At 49.4% G+C, this 16277-nt stretch overlaps 1 protein-coding gene across 2 annotated transcripts in view; it reads right to left on the bottom strand.

The window, feature by feature from the left end:
• The window catches only part of COL6A2 (collagen type VI alpha 2 chain), a 29205-nt gene extending 13645 nt beyond the window's left edge, over window positions 1–15560 (bottom strand). The window contains exons 1-20 of one of the 2 annotated variants that reach the window (XM_013201984.3): window positions 15309–15560; window positions 10304–10426; window positions 8787–9385; window positions 8182–8202; window positions 7415–7480; window positions 6814–6867; window positions 6659–6703; window positions 6143–6169; window positions 5571–5597; window positions 5428–5472; window positions 4397–4450; window positions 3997–4059; window positions 3665–3727; window positions 3280–3369; window positions 2486–2548; window positions 1998–2060; window positions 1674–1736; window positions 1217–1279; window positions 745–795; window positions 253–288 (exon numbers count right to left, since the gene is read on the bottom strand). In XM_013201984.3, coding sequence (XP_013057438.1) covers window positions 253–288; window positions 745–795; window positions 1217–1279; window positions 1674–1736; window positions 1998–2060; window positions 2486–2548; window positions 3280–3369; window positions 3665–3727; window positions 3997–4059; window positions 4397–4450; window positions 5428–5472; window positions 5571–5597; window positions 6143–6169; window positions 6659–6703; window positions 6814–6867; window positions 7415–7480; window positions 8182–8202; window positions 8787–9385; window positions 10304–10397 — 1587 coding nt within the window. In that variant the 5' untranslated portion in view covers window positions 10398–10426; window positions 15309–15560. The remainder of the gene's footprint in view (window positions 1–252; window positions 289–744; window positions 796–1216; window positions 1280–1673; window positions 1737–1997; window positions 2061–2485; window positions 2549–3279; window positions 3370–3664; window positions 3728–3996; window positions 4060–4396; window positions 4451–5427; window positions 5473–5570; window positions 5598–6142; window positions 6170–6658; window positions 6704–6813; window positions 6868–7414; window positions 7481–8181; window positions 8203–8786; window positions 9386–10303; window positions 10427–15308) is intronic. The other variant, XM_048055555.2, reaches the window with a different exon arrangement.
• Between the last annotated feature and the right edge of the window lie 717 nt (window positions 15561–16277).

The following is a 16277-nucleotide window of genomic DNA, read 5'->3' as shown; positions in this document are numbered from 1 at the left end:
AGGAGCACCCTTTGAACCAGCAGCTCTGTACAGAGCAAATAAATGGTGTTTACACAAGCATTGACTGAAGAATAAGGAAGTTTTGCAAAACATATTTCACATTGTTTCCACAGGAGACAAGCTTAGACGATACACCCAGGCTCTGCAGCTGCAGGTCCTGCAAGAAGACTGTCTCCTCGGCCACTCACCCCAAGGGCTGGGAGGCAACTACTCAGCTTTTGGGTCAGGACAAAAGAAATCAAATGCACTCACCTTGGGCCCTGGCTGACCCTTCTCACCCTTGTCACCCTGTGAGGGAAGAGGAATGGATGGGTCAGAAAGAATGGGCTTCACACTTACACCCGAAGTCTGTGATGAGGGGCACAAAGCTAAACAGTAGGCATAACATAGGAGTGGTGGTTGGGGTGGTGGGCACAGCCACCTCCATGTCACTGTGGTCACATTGGGGTCCCCAGTGCCCCCAAAGCGAGGCTGGGGGATCTGTGGCCAGGTTCAACCCCTGTGGAGCAAAGGAAGGATCTCCCTAACACGGGGGTCAGGACTGGGGACAAGAACGGGATGCTGGAACTGACACTGAAAAGCTGCTTCCTCACCCCCCTTCACTTCACTTTCCTGTGGCCCTCATTTTTCTTCCTCCTTCCCCCTTCGCCCAGGCTGCTCAACTCTGATGTTATCCTCCATTGAAACAGGCTTCCTCCCATGCTGCGGCAGTATGCCTGTCTTCATTGGATGAAGCATACATACCTGTGGTCCTCTGGGTCCAGGGTAGCTAAAGCCAGGCCTGCCTCTGTCACCCTTTGGTTAAATAAAGAGAAAGATCTGTCAGAATTCAAACTTGAGTTACAAACCCCAGCAATGCTGGTGAGACCAGAGCCATTTTCATCCCCTCCCTGGGAGAAACACCCCCAGGAGCCATCACTTCTTTGCTTGCTCCTGAAACAATGGGAACGGCTGTCCAGAGTGAGGGCATGGGGTCCTGGGGCCATGACATGCCTGGGGCAACCCTGAACCTGTGCAGAGTGAAGGATGCAATCAGAGCTGCCTTGGTTGGAGCAAGACCTAAGTCACTGTCCACAGGGAGGCTCAGGATCAAGCCTTCCTGTTTCTGAGACACATACGTAGGTCAGCAAATTTCTGCAGCAGTAACTGTCTTTAAAAAAAAAATCCACACAAAGATGTTCTCCTTCAAATGCTGAGTTGCATTCAGGGACTTTACCTTTGGTCCTGGTGGTCCAGCGTCTCCTCTTGGGCCCAAGTCTCCAGGGTCCCCACGTGATCCCTGCAGGGCAGAGTTGGTGGGAGTGGGTGAGGGCATTTCCTGCAGCTCCCTGCCTGCACCAGGGACCACGCTGGGTAAATGGGCTGCTAAGGCGATGTGAGGCGACCTCCCCCCATCTTCCCCAACCGTAGGATCCTCTCTGGTGCAGTTATTATAGGGAGATCCTGAAGCGTTTCTCAGCTCAGCTCAGAAAGCAGGGGCTCCTGGGTCCTGCAATTTCTCCTTGCCCCCATTAAGGACTAGCTGGGGGCCCCTGGGCCAGTTTTAGAGCCTCCCTGAGGACAGGTCACGCAGGCATCGCTCAGCGGGGGTAATGCAGCCAGCTTATGTTGGCAGCGCCAGCTGTCACTGCAGAGGAAGGGCACGGTCACACAGATGACCCAGAGTGACTTACCGTCTTGCCTGGCTCTCCTACAACACCTGAAGGGCCTCGGGGTCCTGCCAGTCCTTGGTCTCCCTACAAAGCAAAACAAGAAGCGAGGGGTGAGAATATGTAGGAGCAGGTACAGGCAGACCCCTCTGAGTGGTGCACCAGGCTTTGGCACCTCTGGAGACAGCAGTGTCCTGGCCTCCTATCTGCAGCTCTCACTGCACAGATAGCCCATTTTGCTCCTCTTGCCAGGGATGTGTGTGAGGAGCAAAGCCTGGCAAGCTGCCTTGGCTGGCAGCAGCGCTCTCCCTCCCTCCTGGCTATCATGAACCCTTGCTCTGTGCTTACCCTTGCTCCTTTGCTTCCAACCTCACCGGGCAAGCCCCGAGGACCCTCTGGACCAGGATCTCCCTGTGAGGAAGATAAAAATACACCTTGTCAGGCATGTCTCCAGCTCTGTCTGTGTGTGTAGCAGTCCTCTCTGGAGTGAGGAGGCATAACGCTGTTCTCAGATCTGGTGCTTCTTGGCTCGAGAAGCAGTGTCAGGGCAGTGTGCTCTCTGAACACAACTCTTAGGCAGCTTTACTGCCCTTCATCCCCACTCATCTCTGGATCAAGTCCTGGAAGTGGAGGTCATATATGCTGGTTTTGGGGGTGACTGTCACAGCTCCTTAAAGGCAGAACAGGCAGCAGGCACAGAAGGAGCAGATCCCACTGGTACCTTCAATTCCCAGCTCTGGCTTTGGGCATTCATGTCTGGGCAGTAGAGCATCACGTGTGTCAGTCCTGTGCACATTGGGCTCATTTACAATGGTCTGGGCAGTTGCTTTACTCACTCTTTCTCCCTTGGTCCCTGGACCGCCTTTGCTGCCCTTCGTCCCTGGATCTCCACGTCGACCCTTGGAAAACACAGAAAGTGGTCACATAAACAGGATGCCAACATGGATTCCAGCTGAGGTGACACTTGGCTGCCCTGCCTTCTCCCTCCTGGCCCAAGACACATCTCCTTGCCCCCTTAAAGAGTCTGTGCCTGGCAGCAGGGCAGCAGGGATGCCCATGATGGCACTGCTTGGGGGAGTCTTGCCTTTGGATTTTGGGAAGCCACATCCAGACTATTCTTTCAGAAGAGTGGTCGTCACAGTGACCACAAACACTCATGGTTCATTCCCTCAAGATTAAATACTCTGCTTTACTTCCAGCTCATCTGGCTTTGCTTCCCCCTCTGGATGTTGCACAAGGACTCAAGCTGATCTCCACCCTCTGGGCTCTGCCATGTGGTGCTGGTGGAGCTGTGCTGTTATGCTGTTTAAGCTCCTTGCCAGATAGAGACCACATGGTGCCAACCGCCAGGACAAACTCAGAGGTTATTCCCGCGTGTGCAGACTGGGATGAGCTCCTCACACTGGGGTTTATCACGAGTGGCAGACAAGGCCATCAGCATCTGCATGACTTTTGGGATGCAGAAAGCAAGGCAGGCAGGCTAAATGAAGTAGTTTTTCAGCCTCATGGCTCAGACATCACAGAAATAGGTTTCTGTTTCCTTTCCCGATGACCTGTCCAGCACTCATTCATGAACCTGGACCAGGTTTCACGGCATACCCACTTTCCAGGGAGCTATTCAGACACTTACAGGCTCTCCTTTGGGTCCAGGGGGTCCCGTTTCACCTTTTCTTCCTTTGATTCCAGCAGGTCCTTGAGCTCCAGGGTTGCCTGGAAGTCCCTGGAAGAAGAAAAAGAAATAGGATTTGTCAGAAGAGAGGTCAAGGTGCACACCATAGCCTTTCTGCCTGGGACAAGATGGGAAGAGGAGCACAGATGCAGAGCTAGAAAGGTAAATCCTTTTAACTCCTTGTGCTTTCCCAGTGCTGGTGGCTAGTTTGCAGAATCATCAGGGTGCACTTGTATTCGGGCCACAGATGTACCACGACCAGCAGCTGCTGCTGCTGCTGTTGCTCCATGCCACATAGAGCAGTCCCTAGGAGGACAGAGGAGACACAAGTGCTGTGTGAACCTACCGGGCTCCCTTTTTCTCCTGGAGGTCCTGGGGGTCCGCTGCGACCAGGCCGACCAGGATCTCCCTGAAACAAGAGAGCAGTGGTCATTGTCTACATTGTTAGCACATTGCTGTGCACTGCTGACATGCACCATTTGGAGCCTAAGGTGCAGGACCAGCAAGGGTCTTCCCTTGGCTCCTGCATCTGGTGATAGGATCCAAAAGCCAAGCAGACAGAACCCATCTACTCCATGAGTATGAAGGATTTAAGAGTAAATACAGGCAGTGGTGTGTAGCTGTTGCCACTGGTGGTCTTTGTCCATACTCTCTGCTGGCCATTCGGAGTACTTGTACCTTTATGCCTTCATCTCCTCTTTCACCTTGGTCTCCTGCATCTCCTGGGTAGCCATCAGGGCCCTAGGGAGAGAAAGGACAAAGAACCATGTGCATTTTCCCTGCAGAACAAACCAACTCACTCGTAAAGTCATTCTCTAGAGACTGAAACTCAGTTTTTGCTTGCTGCTAGTGCCGATGAGGGGAGCAGCTGCTCCTCTGTATATGGAGAGGGAAGATTCCAGCTTTCCTGCCCATGGCACAAAAAATGCAGGCCTGGGGATCCCAGACCTGGGATCACATCATGCAATAGGTAGGAAAATGGGGCAGTAACCTCTTGTTAGTCATATCTTTCTGCCTGTGCAACTAAAGCTGGGGCTGCATGCTTGATGTGCTGAATGAAAGAGCAAAGCATCCCTACCTTGTCACCACGGTCTCCCTTGCAGCCTGGTGGTCCAATTCGACCCAGCTTGCCCTGGAAAAATAGCATTCAAAAGAAAGAGACACAAAAGCTCTAAGTGTCTGCAGGGAAAACACAGCTTTTTCCTGTTAACAGTTACTAATTTTTAACATCACTATCTGGCCATACCTGTGATCAGTTACAGAACAAATAGTAAGAGTATTCCTTAAGCAGGATTGTTGCTGTCTGTGGTGTGCAGAAATAAGCGGAGAAGGAAAAAAGAGTGGGGGCTTTAGAAAGTCCTGAGTGTTGTCCTGGGCTCCCCCTGCAGACGTGTTAAGCTTCTGTCTTACAGCTTCAGCAGGCATGTTAGAAGTGGGGAGAACTGGTATGATCTCACAGATGTACTTGTTGAGGATGTAAGACAAAGTACAGAACAAAACCAATGTGTGCTGGCCTGTGAGCAAAGCCAGCTGAAACTGTATAAATTTAGGCTATCCTGTTCTGGTACATTTGCAGAGCATGCAAATAGGGGGTAGGTCATATCCCTCTGCACTCACCTGAGAGGGGACAGAGGATTTCGGGGTTTTGTTATGAGGTACTTGAATGTGGCTTTAATATTAAGAACAAACATTAGCTCAGAGAGAAAATTTCAGATTCTTTGAGGAACTGCCTTGAAAACCAAATTTCTGCAAACATTTCTGTGCAAATGTCCTCTAGGGGTCACTAACACTCAAGATGAGCGATCTACACCCAGATCATCCTGCAGCTGGAAGGCATCCTGGGTTATATATCGAGTTCCTGCAAAGAGCTTTCTAAGGAATAGCACTTCTGTGACCTGAATGAATACATCTCCAGCTAGCTCAAATATTTCTACAGGACATGCAGAATAACGTGCAAATAAGTTTTTAGAAACTTCAGTCAGACTGGGATGGAAGGAGCCAAAAACCAAGTGTGGGGGGTGAGAGAAAGGGAACAACCTGTGGGGACAAAGGGACGTAAACAAATAAAACAACAGCAGTGATGTTACAGGGGGCACTCCATGCCGTTACCTTCTGTCCATCGGTGCCGTTCCTGCCTGCCAAACCAGCTGCTCCCTGGGATCAGGGGGAGAAAAGAGGGATCAGTGATCTGTTGACACACTCAAGGGTTTGTAGTTGTAACAACATGCAAGTCAGAAAAGGTGCTCTCTTACCCTCCGTCCATCGGATCCAATCTCACCCTAGGGACAGAAGAGGACAGGAGTCAGCCACGCTCGCTCACCACACCAGCCTGTGCTCAGACAAGCCTTCCTTCCCTCCTTCAGGTGCACAAACACTGTGGATTCTCAGGCAGCATTTTCTGCAACTGACTCTGCAACCTCCTTGTCCCTCCCTGGCCTCCCAGAAGTGGAAGCCAGGACCCCTTTCTCCAGGGAGCTCCTCCCCTCAGTCTCCAGACCCTCTTCTTGTGCCAAGTGCGGTACTTCCCTGACCTCACAAGGAGAAGAGAGGTCTGCACCAGCTCAGGACCAACCTGTGCCTGAGCGAGGAATCACTGGGTGCAGTTGCTCCTTCCACGCTGGAAGCAGGCTACCCCACTTCCCAAGCAGACGGTTTAGCATCAGCATGTCACAGGACTCTGAGCGGTGCCTGAAATCCCTCCCTGTTTCTTCAGTTACATACAATGGAGGTAGTTGTTCCCCCCATCACAGCTAAACTCTCCCTCTTTGCAGAAAAAAGGTGCCCCCCAGTGCCCAGACATACCATGCAGGCTCTTCTTTCTCACCTTTTCTCCTTTCAGCCCTGGAACACCCTGGAGCAAGATAAAAAGGGAAGAGGGAAGATGCTTTGTTTAGTGCCTGCGATGAGCAGGAGCAAAGGCAGCAGGGCCGGTCGGCATGCTGGGCATCTCGGGTGGGAACGGGCAGGTGGAAGAGAGGAGCAGAGCTCTCTGCGCCGGCCCAGACTGACACGTGCCTACTGACAGGCAGCAGAAGGATCCCAGTGCTGTTGATACTCTCCGGGGGGAAAGTCTAGCAATAATTCCTGAAGTCACATCAAATGCCAGAAGTAAAGCAGCCAGATTTACAGAACCCCTTAAAGGAGGCCACAGTGGCATTCAAGTGCACAACTCAGGGACTGGTTGGTGGGTGTTTTCTGCTTTCCCCAGTACAGGTGAATGCTGGGGAGTGACATAAAGGGAAGCAATGCCGAGCAGTGGGAAATTAGCCTGACTCACCCCCTGCTTTACCAAGAATACAATGAAGGCAAACTGCTCGGCTTCTGACTATATGATTCTTACCTTGGGACCAGGGTATCCAATTGGACCTTCAATACCTGGGTCACCCTTAAGGAAAGAAGACACTAAGTGTTACCTCAAGCAAGGCACAGATGCAACCCCAGCTGGCACCAGGACTGCGCTCCTTACTGCGACAGAGAGGTAGTTTTACAACTCACCTGCTGTCCCTTCATACCAGGGGAGCCTGGTTCACCCATGCTCCCCTTTGCACCCTAAGGGAAAAAACAAACCACAGGTTAGGACTTGGTGATGACTGGGAGAAAAAGTCAATTTCTGGTAGCATCAGGTTCCTACAGAACTTGGGGCAGCTGTATGGGGATGGGAACACACAGCCTGGCTCCACAGAGCTTGGAGCTCTGTTGGGTTGTGGGTAGAGTGAGACCCTGCATACAAGAGGGCTCTGCTGTGGGCAGTGGGAGAACTGGAAACAACTTCTGCCTTGCTCTTCTTGTCCCTGCACAGCTTCTCAGGTGCTGAAGGTCCTTGCCTGACAGCTGATGCTCAGATGTCTCTTTGCACACATTGGTCCCTTGGCCTTGGCATGGACATGAGGAGACACTGGTGCTGGGTGTGTGCTCCTTTCAGCACGGCCCTGCAGTCTCCCAGGTCCAAGTCAGATGCCGGGCAACTATTTCCCATGTGGGAGCTATATCTGAGGTCTGAGACCTGTCTGTGCTCACTTGAGGTGAGATGTAAGGGGCTCTGCAGTGTCTGCAACGGTCACTGGTATTATTCTTCCAACGGGTCAGAGTAACCTACCTTCTGCCCTCGGAGTCCCTTGGGACCAGGAGGACCTGCGATCTCCAGGCAGCTCATCTTGTAGCACTGAAATACACCAAATTAAACACGAAGTGTAGCCACTGTGCTGCAACATGCCTTCTGCTGCACGTTCTCAGCCAGCCTCCACTCAGAGCGTGCACTCTCCACGCCTCTCCCCCTGACTGCAGCAGTAAAAGCTACCACAGGCTCCAGCTGGGTCAGAGCTGAGGCAGCAAAAAGCACATTGAAAAAATCTACCCCCATGTTAGAAGTTGCCACAAGCACATTCGTTACGGATTTGGCTCTGGGTTCAAGCTCAAAGAACAGGACTTGCTAAGTGTCAGCCATGGGATTGTGGGCTTGCTCTTCTGGGGCTACCAGGGCACATGCATGCCCTTGGGAGCGCCACTCTGCACACTCCTCTCCTGTCCACATGGCTGGGCAGGAACTCTAGTTTGCAGAACACCTATAAAACATGCCTTCAAATACAACATAATGAAATGAGTCTCTTCAATAGACTTGTATTCATTGCCATGAGGGAAATCACAGGTGAGGGAAAGGTAGAAAGTGAACAGTCCAGCATGCCGTTTCAACTACTGGGTAAAGGGATAGGTGCCCATGCTCCACACCAGTCCCCAAGTGGGCAGAGCCCCATTCCGCGCAGCTCAGTGTAAAACCAGGCCCACTCCTTTGGAGTACAAGCTGGTCTTCGTTAGCAAGCAAGGCAACTAAAACTATGAAATGGCATGCAGATGCTGCTCACTCACCTCAGCATAGGCTTCATGTTTCTGTAAAGGAGAAAACAGGATGAACAGAATCAGTTAAGGCAGTCAGCTCTGAGAGAACAACTGCATCAAACCCTTGGCAATGCGTGTGACGGTTGACGGTAGGGGAAAGGAGGTGATTACAGTCCTACAGCTTTAAACATATCCTGAGCAGAGTCCCCCATTGGTAGCGCCTCACAAATGGGGCCCCAGGGACCACTCCAGCAGTGGGCAGGAGGCTCAGGGAGCCTCACAGGTCCCAGTGCTGCCCCTTCCTCCATGTGCCCCTAGGTGGGGCACAGGTCTGGCTTGAGCAGCAGCCAGGACTTGGATGGATCCTGCCTAGGGGAGCAGAGACAAAACAAGGTGCCCCGGTTAGGCACCTAGCCAGAGAAAACATATATGCTCAAGACCCCATTTGACCCCTTGGTGTTGAAAGGACATAAAAAAAAGGAAGAGAAGCAAAACAATTTTCCTTGGTGGAGGAGCTCTCTAGAGCCTCACCATGAGTTGACCCACCCCACCGATGCCTCCATTCTTGTCACCCCTCTCTGGTGGATCCCCCATTACATTCTGCTCCTGGGGCAGCACAGGTCAGTGTCCCTCACCATCGCTTTGATTATCCTCTCAATAGTGTTCTCGTCGATGTTCAGGGCATTTTTCTGTGTGATGCTGTAGTTGCTGCGGTACAGGTCGTGCGGCGGGCTGGCAATCTCCCGAAGTCCCTGCTCATAGACGTTCTCACTGGGGGCCACGACAAAGAGCTTGATCCCCATGTCTCGCGCCCTCTCAGCTTGCATCTTCATTCCCCCACAGGGACTGCCAGTGACGTGGCCATCAGTGATGACTACCGCAAACTTCACATCACGGGCCGTCTGGCTCTGGAACTGCTGTGTCATGTTGGAGATAGCACAGTCCGTGAAGGTGCCCCGGCCAAGGTACTGAATAGCACGCAGCTTGGTGAGGTATATGTCTTTGCTTCTTGTTAAAGGGCTGTAAATTTCCACCACATCTGAGTAATGAAGTCCTCCAAACATCCAAGTGATGGAGACTTGGTTCTGGTAGACCTCATTCTCCAGTTTTTCAATGAACTGAGGGATGAACTGCTTTATTTGATCCACAAGGCTCTGGATTGGCACAGTCTGCAGAGCAATACTCTCTGAGGTGTCAATGATGAAGTACACACTGATGGGGCAGTCCGTCTTTTCTGCATGGAGACAATTTTTCAGAATTTGTCACAGCAGTTTATGCAATGCTGTACCCCCTTCATTATTCCCCAGAAAGCTGGACCGAGGAGATTAGAGCAAATAGAGTTGTGAAGAGAGCAAACAACAGCACAAGGCATGAGGTTCAGCTTCCTCCAAGGGTGCTGCAACTCTAATCAGGAGTTATTTCTACCTAGACTGGAGGAAATGAGGACACTGAAGACTAAATGCCAGTTTTGAACTAAGAAGAGCAGGGACATGACTTTTGCTCTCCTGGACTATAGATGAATGCCCTGCCCGCTAAGTTGCTGGTTGCACTCTCTGCTTTAAAAACATTTTCAAAAGGATTACAGTGAGACATATAAATGAGATACAGGAAAAAGCACAAGTCCCATCTACCACTACCAGTATCTGTGTTCAGGTCAGAAGACTCCAATGTGAAGGACTTCAGATCTGCTCATTACTGAATCAATCTTGAAAACACTGTCTTTTTTCTTTTTTTTTTGGTAAATGTCTGTCTGGATGCCTAAATCATCTCTTCCACATTGCAGCTAGGAAGTGCTGAAATTGTAAAATTCAAAACAGTCTGTTTTCTGACATTAGAAATATATCTGAGTTCTGAAGACTCATCGGTATTTAGCACTGCATCAGCTGGGAGAAGCCACCACTGGCAGAGCTCAGCTCTTCTACTTCTCTGCACTGCACTCAAGATCAGAAATGGGAGTTTCAGTGCAGGACAGTGTTCCCTACAGAAAGACAGATGACTGCTCCAGGGTGTTGCCCAGTAGTGCAAAAGGGGCAGGAGAAGTATAACGTGCCAATGTCAATTCCTTGTGAGCAGGCTCTACAGCTGAGCATGGCCGTTGCTTTAAGATTGCTGCCTACAAAGGAGATGGACACCCAAATTATTCAGTTAATACCTGTACAGGAGGCAACAGGCTCCTCATCCAACTGAGCATGGAGAGAAACTAGAGTCAAACAAAGAAGAGTGGAAAAAAAGGCTTGTCGGAACATCTCAGCAGTTCCTCTGGGTGTTTAGATGCCTGCAGGAAAACACAAGTTACATGTTAAAGACAATATACCAACTCTTAGCTCTGACAGGAAAACATAAAGCCAGACAATGCTTCTTGTTAATTCTGTGTGAAAAATATGACCTCTCTATCACCGTGATGCATCACTGGGCCCCTTACTGTAGATTTTTATATAGACTTGAAAGCTAAGCAATTCAAATATTTCCTGGTGCAAACAGTGCAAATGATTTAGAAATGCTTGACCTTCTCTGTCTAAGGGAAAAGATCAGGTGGTGAAACTGCGGACAGTGTGTTGGGATCTTCTGATTTCACAGTTCCTATCAGGTGCATGTCCAGCTGCCTGTGATCACGCAGATCCTGTCACCCTAGGCCCCTGTGCATGTAACCATCCACACTTTCTTCACCTGTTCAGCCAGACCACAAGTGAAGGCATGCAGCAGGTCCTTTCCACTTCCAACTTGTCATGTGAGTGTGGTGATGCCTGCACCAAAAGGGTACAAAATCCCTCGCTTTGAACCCACGGACAAGGGAGTGAATAAGCAAACATTAGAAGGAAAACACAGCTTCAGCATTCAACACATCACTGGGCCTCTGATGTCCAACTGCACAAGGGAGAAGTTTTTTTTGTAGGGTTACAATAACCTAAGCAGCAGAAAAGTTGGAGATCTAGTCTGAAAAGTTCTTGGGAATGTATATAGGTGTTCAGAGGAGCCAAGGGTTTGAAACGATATTCACAGAGAAAATCCAAGTGAAAGTTACCGACAGTAAGGAACACGGAGGAACAGTCAATGCTCAGTTTTATGTCTAGAGGACAATTGTACTAATTAGCTTGTCAGCTTCACAGCACACAGACCAGGAACTGCAATACTTACTTTTCTGCTTGGTGGTCAACCCAACACCAGACAAAAAGGTCTATGTGTGACCTCCGTTATGAAAAGAAGGCTTCAGTCCAGTCCAGAAAGAAGTCTTCTTCCTTACAAGTTCTTTTTTTTTTTTTTTTTTTTTCTGGGTGTAGCTCTTTGGAAAAGTCCAAGGCTTGAATAGCCCCCCAGTGCATTTATCCTCCCTGAGTGGAGCTGTGCTGACATTTCAGGCAGGGTTAGGGAGGGCAGGTTAGCAATGCAGCTTCGCTGCTTAGTTGCATGGAAAACAGCATTACCTGACAACTACAGTTAGCTCAGCTCCCCCAGCATTTCCTTAGCTCTCTCCATGAGGCTAGTCAGCAGTTATTCTCTGGTTGGACACACTCCATCCTAGTTTACACTGAAAGCTGCAGCACATCATAGGATTCTGCAAACTCGTTTACGCTGGAAAGACTAGTTACTATCAGTGCCACCAGTATCCTTACAACACAGACAGCCTTCCTCCTTGCTAAGGCCTGTGCTAAGGCTTATGCTAACAAGCCTGCAAGAGCCATTGCTGAGGATGGATTTTAGATCGGGGAAGGAGACACTTCCATGCTCTTTGGAGAGCTCCTGGAGAGGGGACAAGAGGTACAGAGATACAAAAGCTTCAAGGAGTACCAACTTGAGTTGCTTCACAGACACAGATAAGAAAAACCCTCTGATGGTAAGGGACCTCTCATGTGCCTCCAGCTTAGCACCTAAATGTCTCTGTCAATAATTTTGGCAACATGTCCTTCTCTTTTCCCTCAAAAGAGGTTACAAAGCTGTTTCCAAAGAGACCCAACTGTGGCCTCATAAAGTCCACGTTTAGGTCAGCATAGCTTGATTTTCATTGTGCTGCATGGAACAGAAGAGGTACTGTAAGGATAAAATACTTTAATGCTAAGGGGGTATTTTAGTTAAGATCAAGCTTTCTCTCTCTAACTTTACTACAGGCCTTCCCCATCTTGTTCGTTCCCCACAAAGCAGAGCTTCAGGAGGTCCTGATCTCCTGGAAGACATGACATGCCTTCAGACAGCACCATTTTAGAGCCAGTCTTTAGTGACTGCTCAGGAAGCTGGAGACGACAGCTTTTGGAGAGGCTGTGAGTACTGGAGGCTTTGGCCAAGTGTCTGACTCATGGATCACAGCATCCTCGGTTTAACCACCTCCCTCCCTCCTGCCATGTGTGCGTGGGTGAGAAAGGCTCCGTGCAGAAGAGCTGCTCTCCAGGCAGGACCATGCAGCTGGAGGGTGCAGCTAAATTGCGGGGACAACCAGGCCTAACTCTGGCACAGGGCTGCCTGTGGCCACAGCCCTTGGGACTTTGGACTTCACCAATGAAGTACTGTAGCCTTTGCCTCTACACAGAGATGTGAGGCAGAAAAAATGTAGCTCAAAACACCAGGCACACTTCACTCCTTTGTCGTCCTGTAGCACACAGTCTCCTTTATTCCGCTCCATCACATGCAGGCTCCTTCTTAGAGATCACAGCCCTTCACCCGCGGCACGCGCTGCCCTGCCCAACACTCGGTGCCTCCAGCCACCCCTGTGGCTCCCCTTCTTGCCTTGCCCATATGAGGGCCAGGCACAGCTCAGCGCAGCTCCCCCAGCAGTGCCAGCTGCTGTGCGTGAGCAGGGGACACGGGCTGCGGCATGCTCCGTCCTTCCCCACCCAGTGATGCCATTAACGGTGACTGGGAGCATGGGCGGCAAGGCTGCTACAGCCTCTCTCCCCATCTGAGGGGTCTCCAGAACTGGGGTAGGCAATGCTGCTTATTCTGTCCTCCTGAGTGCTATCAGGACGGTTCTACTGCAAATCTCGTAACATTTGACATTTTCCTCAAAGCCCCACCTCCTGTTGTGAAATGCTCAGATGGGAATCTCAGATTTCACATTTTCTGGATGTTGAAGAAAATTTTTGAACATTGAAAAAAAAAATGTTATGCAAATTGGGAGCTCCTTATGTCTGAATACTTGGTTCTGGGCATGCTCTTCCTCCTTGACTTCTTTTCTCTCTCTGTCAGAGTAGGACCATGACATTGTAGGAGCACGTCCTTACAAGGATTTCTCTTGAAATCTTCTTCTGACAGTATTTGTATTGTTAAGTGATGCACCACTTTCCCCAAGAGAAAGAAAAACGCGGGGAATCTTAAGCAATGGTTTGGGGTCATCTGAACAGATTTTGAGGGCATTAGGCTGTGCTGCACCATCCTCCCTGCATTAGGGGCTGTGCTCCTACCTGTTACCTCAGGTGCTCAGCAGAAACAAACAAGGCCTTTGCTGCTCCCACATTCAGACCCCAGGAGATGTGGCTGTTATCAGATCATTGCAAAAATATATGCAGTTATTTAGATAAAGCCCTGCAAGAATTGTGGTCTTGCATGAGGTCCCGAGTTCTCTACTTGTGGGTTCCTCTTCTGACCCTGAATAACTGAATCAAATGCAACATTATGGCAAACAAATGACTTGCAATGACTTTTGAGTGTGCAAATTACTTTTCACTTAGTTGCACACCCACAGCAGATTATCAGACAGATCAGATTTTAATGCTCTATAAAGGCCATCTCATGTGTCTGGCAGAGCCATGGTCTGCCTTCTACACATTAAAATTTCTGAAGTTCCTCTTGGTGCATGGTGTATTTCTCCTTCAAAACCACAACACCTATTATAGCTGAGCAAATTTTTCCCATATTTACACGAATTTTATTGCTCCACTCTCTAAGCTAACTCTGTCTGTCTGCAAGGAGCTGGTTTATGGACAGAAAAAGTGATTTTCTCTCAAGAAAGGAAGAATTGTATTAATTATGTCATATGCAGAATTAAGTTTGAAACTGAACTTCTGCTTCAGTCCCAATTTCTTTCATGGCCATGATCAGTGGGCAGTGCCCGTGGAGTTATCCATATGTGCAGACAGCGTTTTGTTCCTCTTGGATGTTTGCTAAGTAAAATAAAACCAGAAGAACTGCGTCTCATTTGGAATAAACGCACTTGTCAGAGTATCCACTCAAATGAGTCCCACAGTTTTAGTGTCTGGTCTGCCATCCACTAGGAAGATCTCCCCACAGCTGCAGGTAGTCTAAGCTCTTTTACAGCTCTCTTACTGCAATTACAGCGGGACATATACAAGAGAAAGCAAGCAGAGAGAAGGCCAGCGCCCTAGGAAGGCTGGGAGGAGGCAGCCTCCACCCGGCTGTAAGAGCAGGCTCCTCTGCAGGACCGTCTTGGTGATTGCAGCCGCACCCGCAGCCGCGACTGAACCGCTGGAGCTCCAGCTCTTGCGACCAGAACTGAGCACAATTTACAGTGCTTGTGCAGACCCCCGACACCACAAACAGCCCCTTAGGTAGCAGACCCAGGAAGCAAGCACAACAACATCACACACTCCAACTAGCTTGGGAGTAACTAATGTTCTCCTTCAGAACAGAGAGGAGCTTGTGCTGATGAAAACCACATTAACCGGGAGACACAGATCACAGGTTAGTCTAATCTGGAATCTGTATCTTTGTTTCCGAATATCCAAAAATCAAGGAGGAGTCGTATCGCAGATCAGTTGCTCTGCTTCACAGCTGCAGAAAAATACCATGCCACTACCACTGCAGTCACTTCACCCAGTTGTAGTTGGTGAGTTCAACTAAATTGTCCCAGGGAAAAAAAAAAAAAACAGTTCTACAGGTCACCATAGAGAGATTTTCTAGACTTCTGGCCCTGGCAGCTGAGAGTCTGTGGCTCACAAGACCTGTACCTCGAATAAACTCCTGAACTTGGAAAAGTGCCCGAGATATCCAAAAGTTGAAAGCCACATGGAAATAAGTATTGTTTTACAGCAGGTACTGTCTAAACACAATGTGCCTGAAAAATTAGTAGCTTGTTGGAGAGTCCCTGGGCAGCAGCAACTGCTGTGCAACCCAAAAGGGCACGGGCTGGGATTTCAGAAGCTCCAGTTTGCAGCTGGAAAACCGTCAATAGCCATGCAAACGCTATAAAAGGAGAGGAAAATCCTGCCTACCTGGAAAACGGGTTCATCAAAATTGCTCCAAAAAGCCTCAGAAGTGTCAGGAAAAAGACTCCGCGGAACTGCTTGTATCAAGAAGGCTTCTGCATCCCTGGTGGGGAGGGGTTGCTCCCTGGTTTTGGGTGCCCGGGGTGTGTATAGTGAGGGGAGCGGAGAGGAGCAGCTGGGAGCAGCTGAGCCTCCTCCAGGCGAGTTCCTCTATTCCCTCTCAGGCAGGAAACTGCCCTCTATATTCCTCCTCCTTCTAAACTGTGTCAGGCAGCCCCTCGTTTGCAGTAGCTTCAGATATCCGCAGAGAGTCACTGTGGGTCTACCAACACCCCAGGACGGTCTCCTCCACCAATCTGCTGCTGGGGTGGGGTGAGGCCGTTTCTGTTTGGAGCTGAAGGAATTTCTTAAAACAAGCTGGAAGAGTCTCATTTTTCCATGATGAGAGTCCCCTGTTCGTGGCTGGCATTGCTGCCCCACATACTTATACCATCAAATAGTGTTCCTCTTTTTTTCCCCTTCCTCCTCCTCTTCCCATCCTAGTAATGTGTCCTGAGTGGAACAAATAAAACAAAAACATTTCAAAAAAGAGTAACTTGCATCTTACTCTTTGCAAATAGCCAAGACTTACTTAGAGACATCCAAGTCTCCAAGTCTGCGTATTGCTTCTTTCTATTCATTCCTTTTTTTTTTTTTTTTTTTAATTTCACAAGTAATTTTTTTAGCTCTTCTAAATGAAAGATGGGGGAAATATCCAAAGAAAACAGGGAGAACAGTAAGGACTTCAAGGAACATGGCACATTATCCTCTGAACTATGACTTTCTGTCTTCAAACTTCGAGCAACGTGAACCCACAATGGGGAAACCAAAGCTAACTCTCATGTAACTCTTCTCCCATGTAGTGACAGAAGTGAAAGACTTGTCTCAGGAGATCTCAGAGTAAGCTGCTAATCCACTAGTCCTGATCCACAGGAG

This window comes from Anser cygnoides, chromosome 6, assembly GCF_040182565.1.
Source record: "Anser cygnoides isolate HZ-2024a breed goose chromosome 6, Taihu_goose_T2T_genome, whole genome shotgun sequence".
NCBI lineage: Eukaryota > Metazoa > Chordata > Aves > Anseriformes > Anatidae > Anser > Anser cygnoides.
Note: the sequence above shows the minus strand (reverse complement) of the source record. Positions and strands in the feature narration are given on the sequence as shown.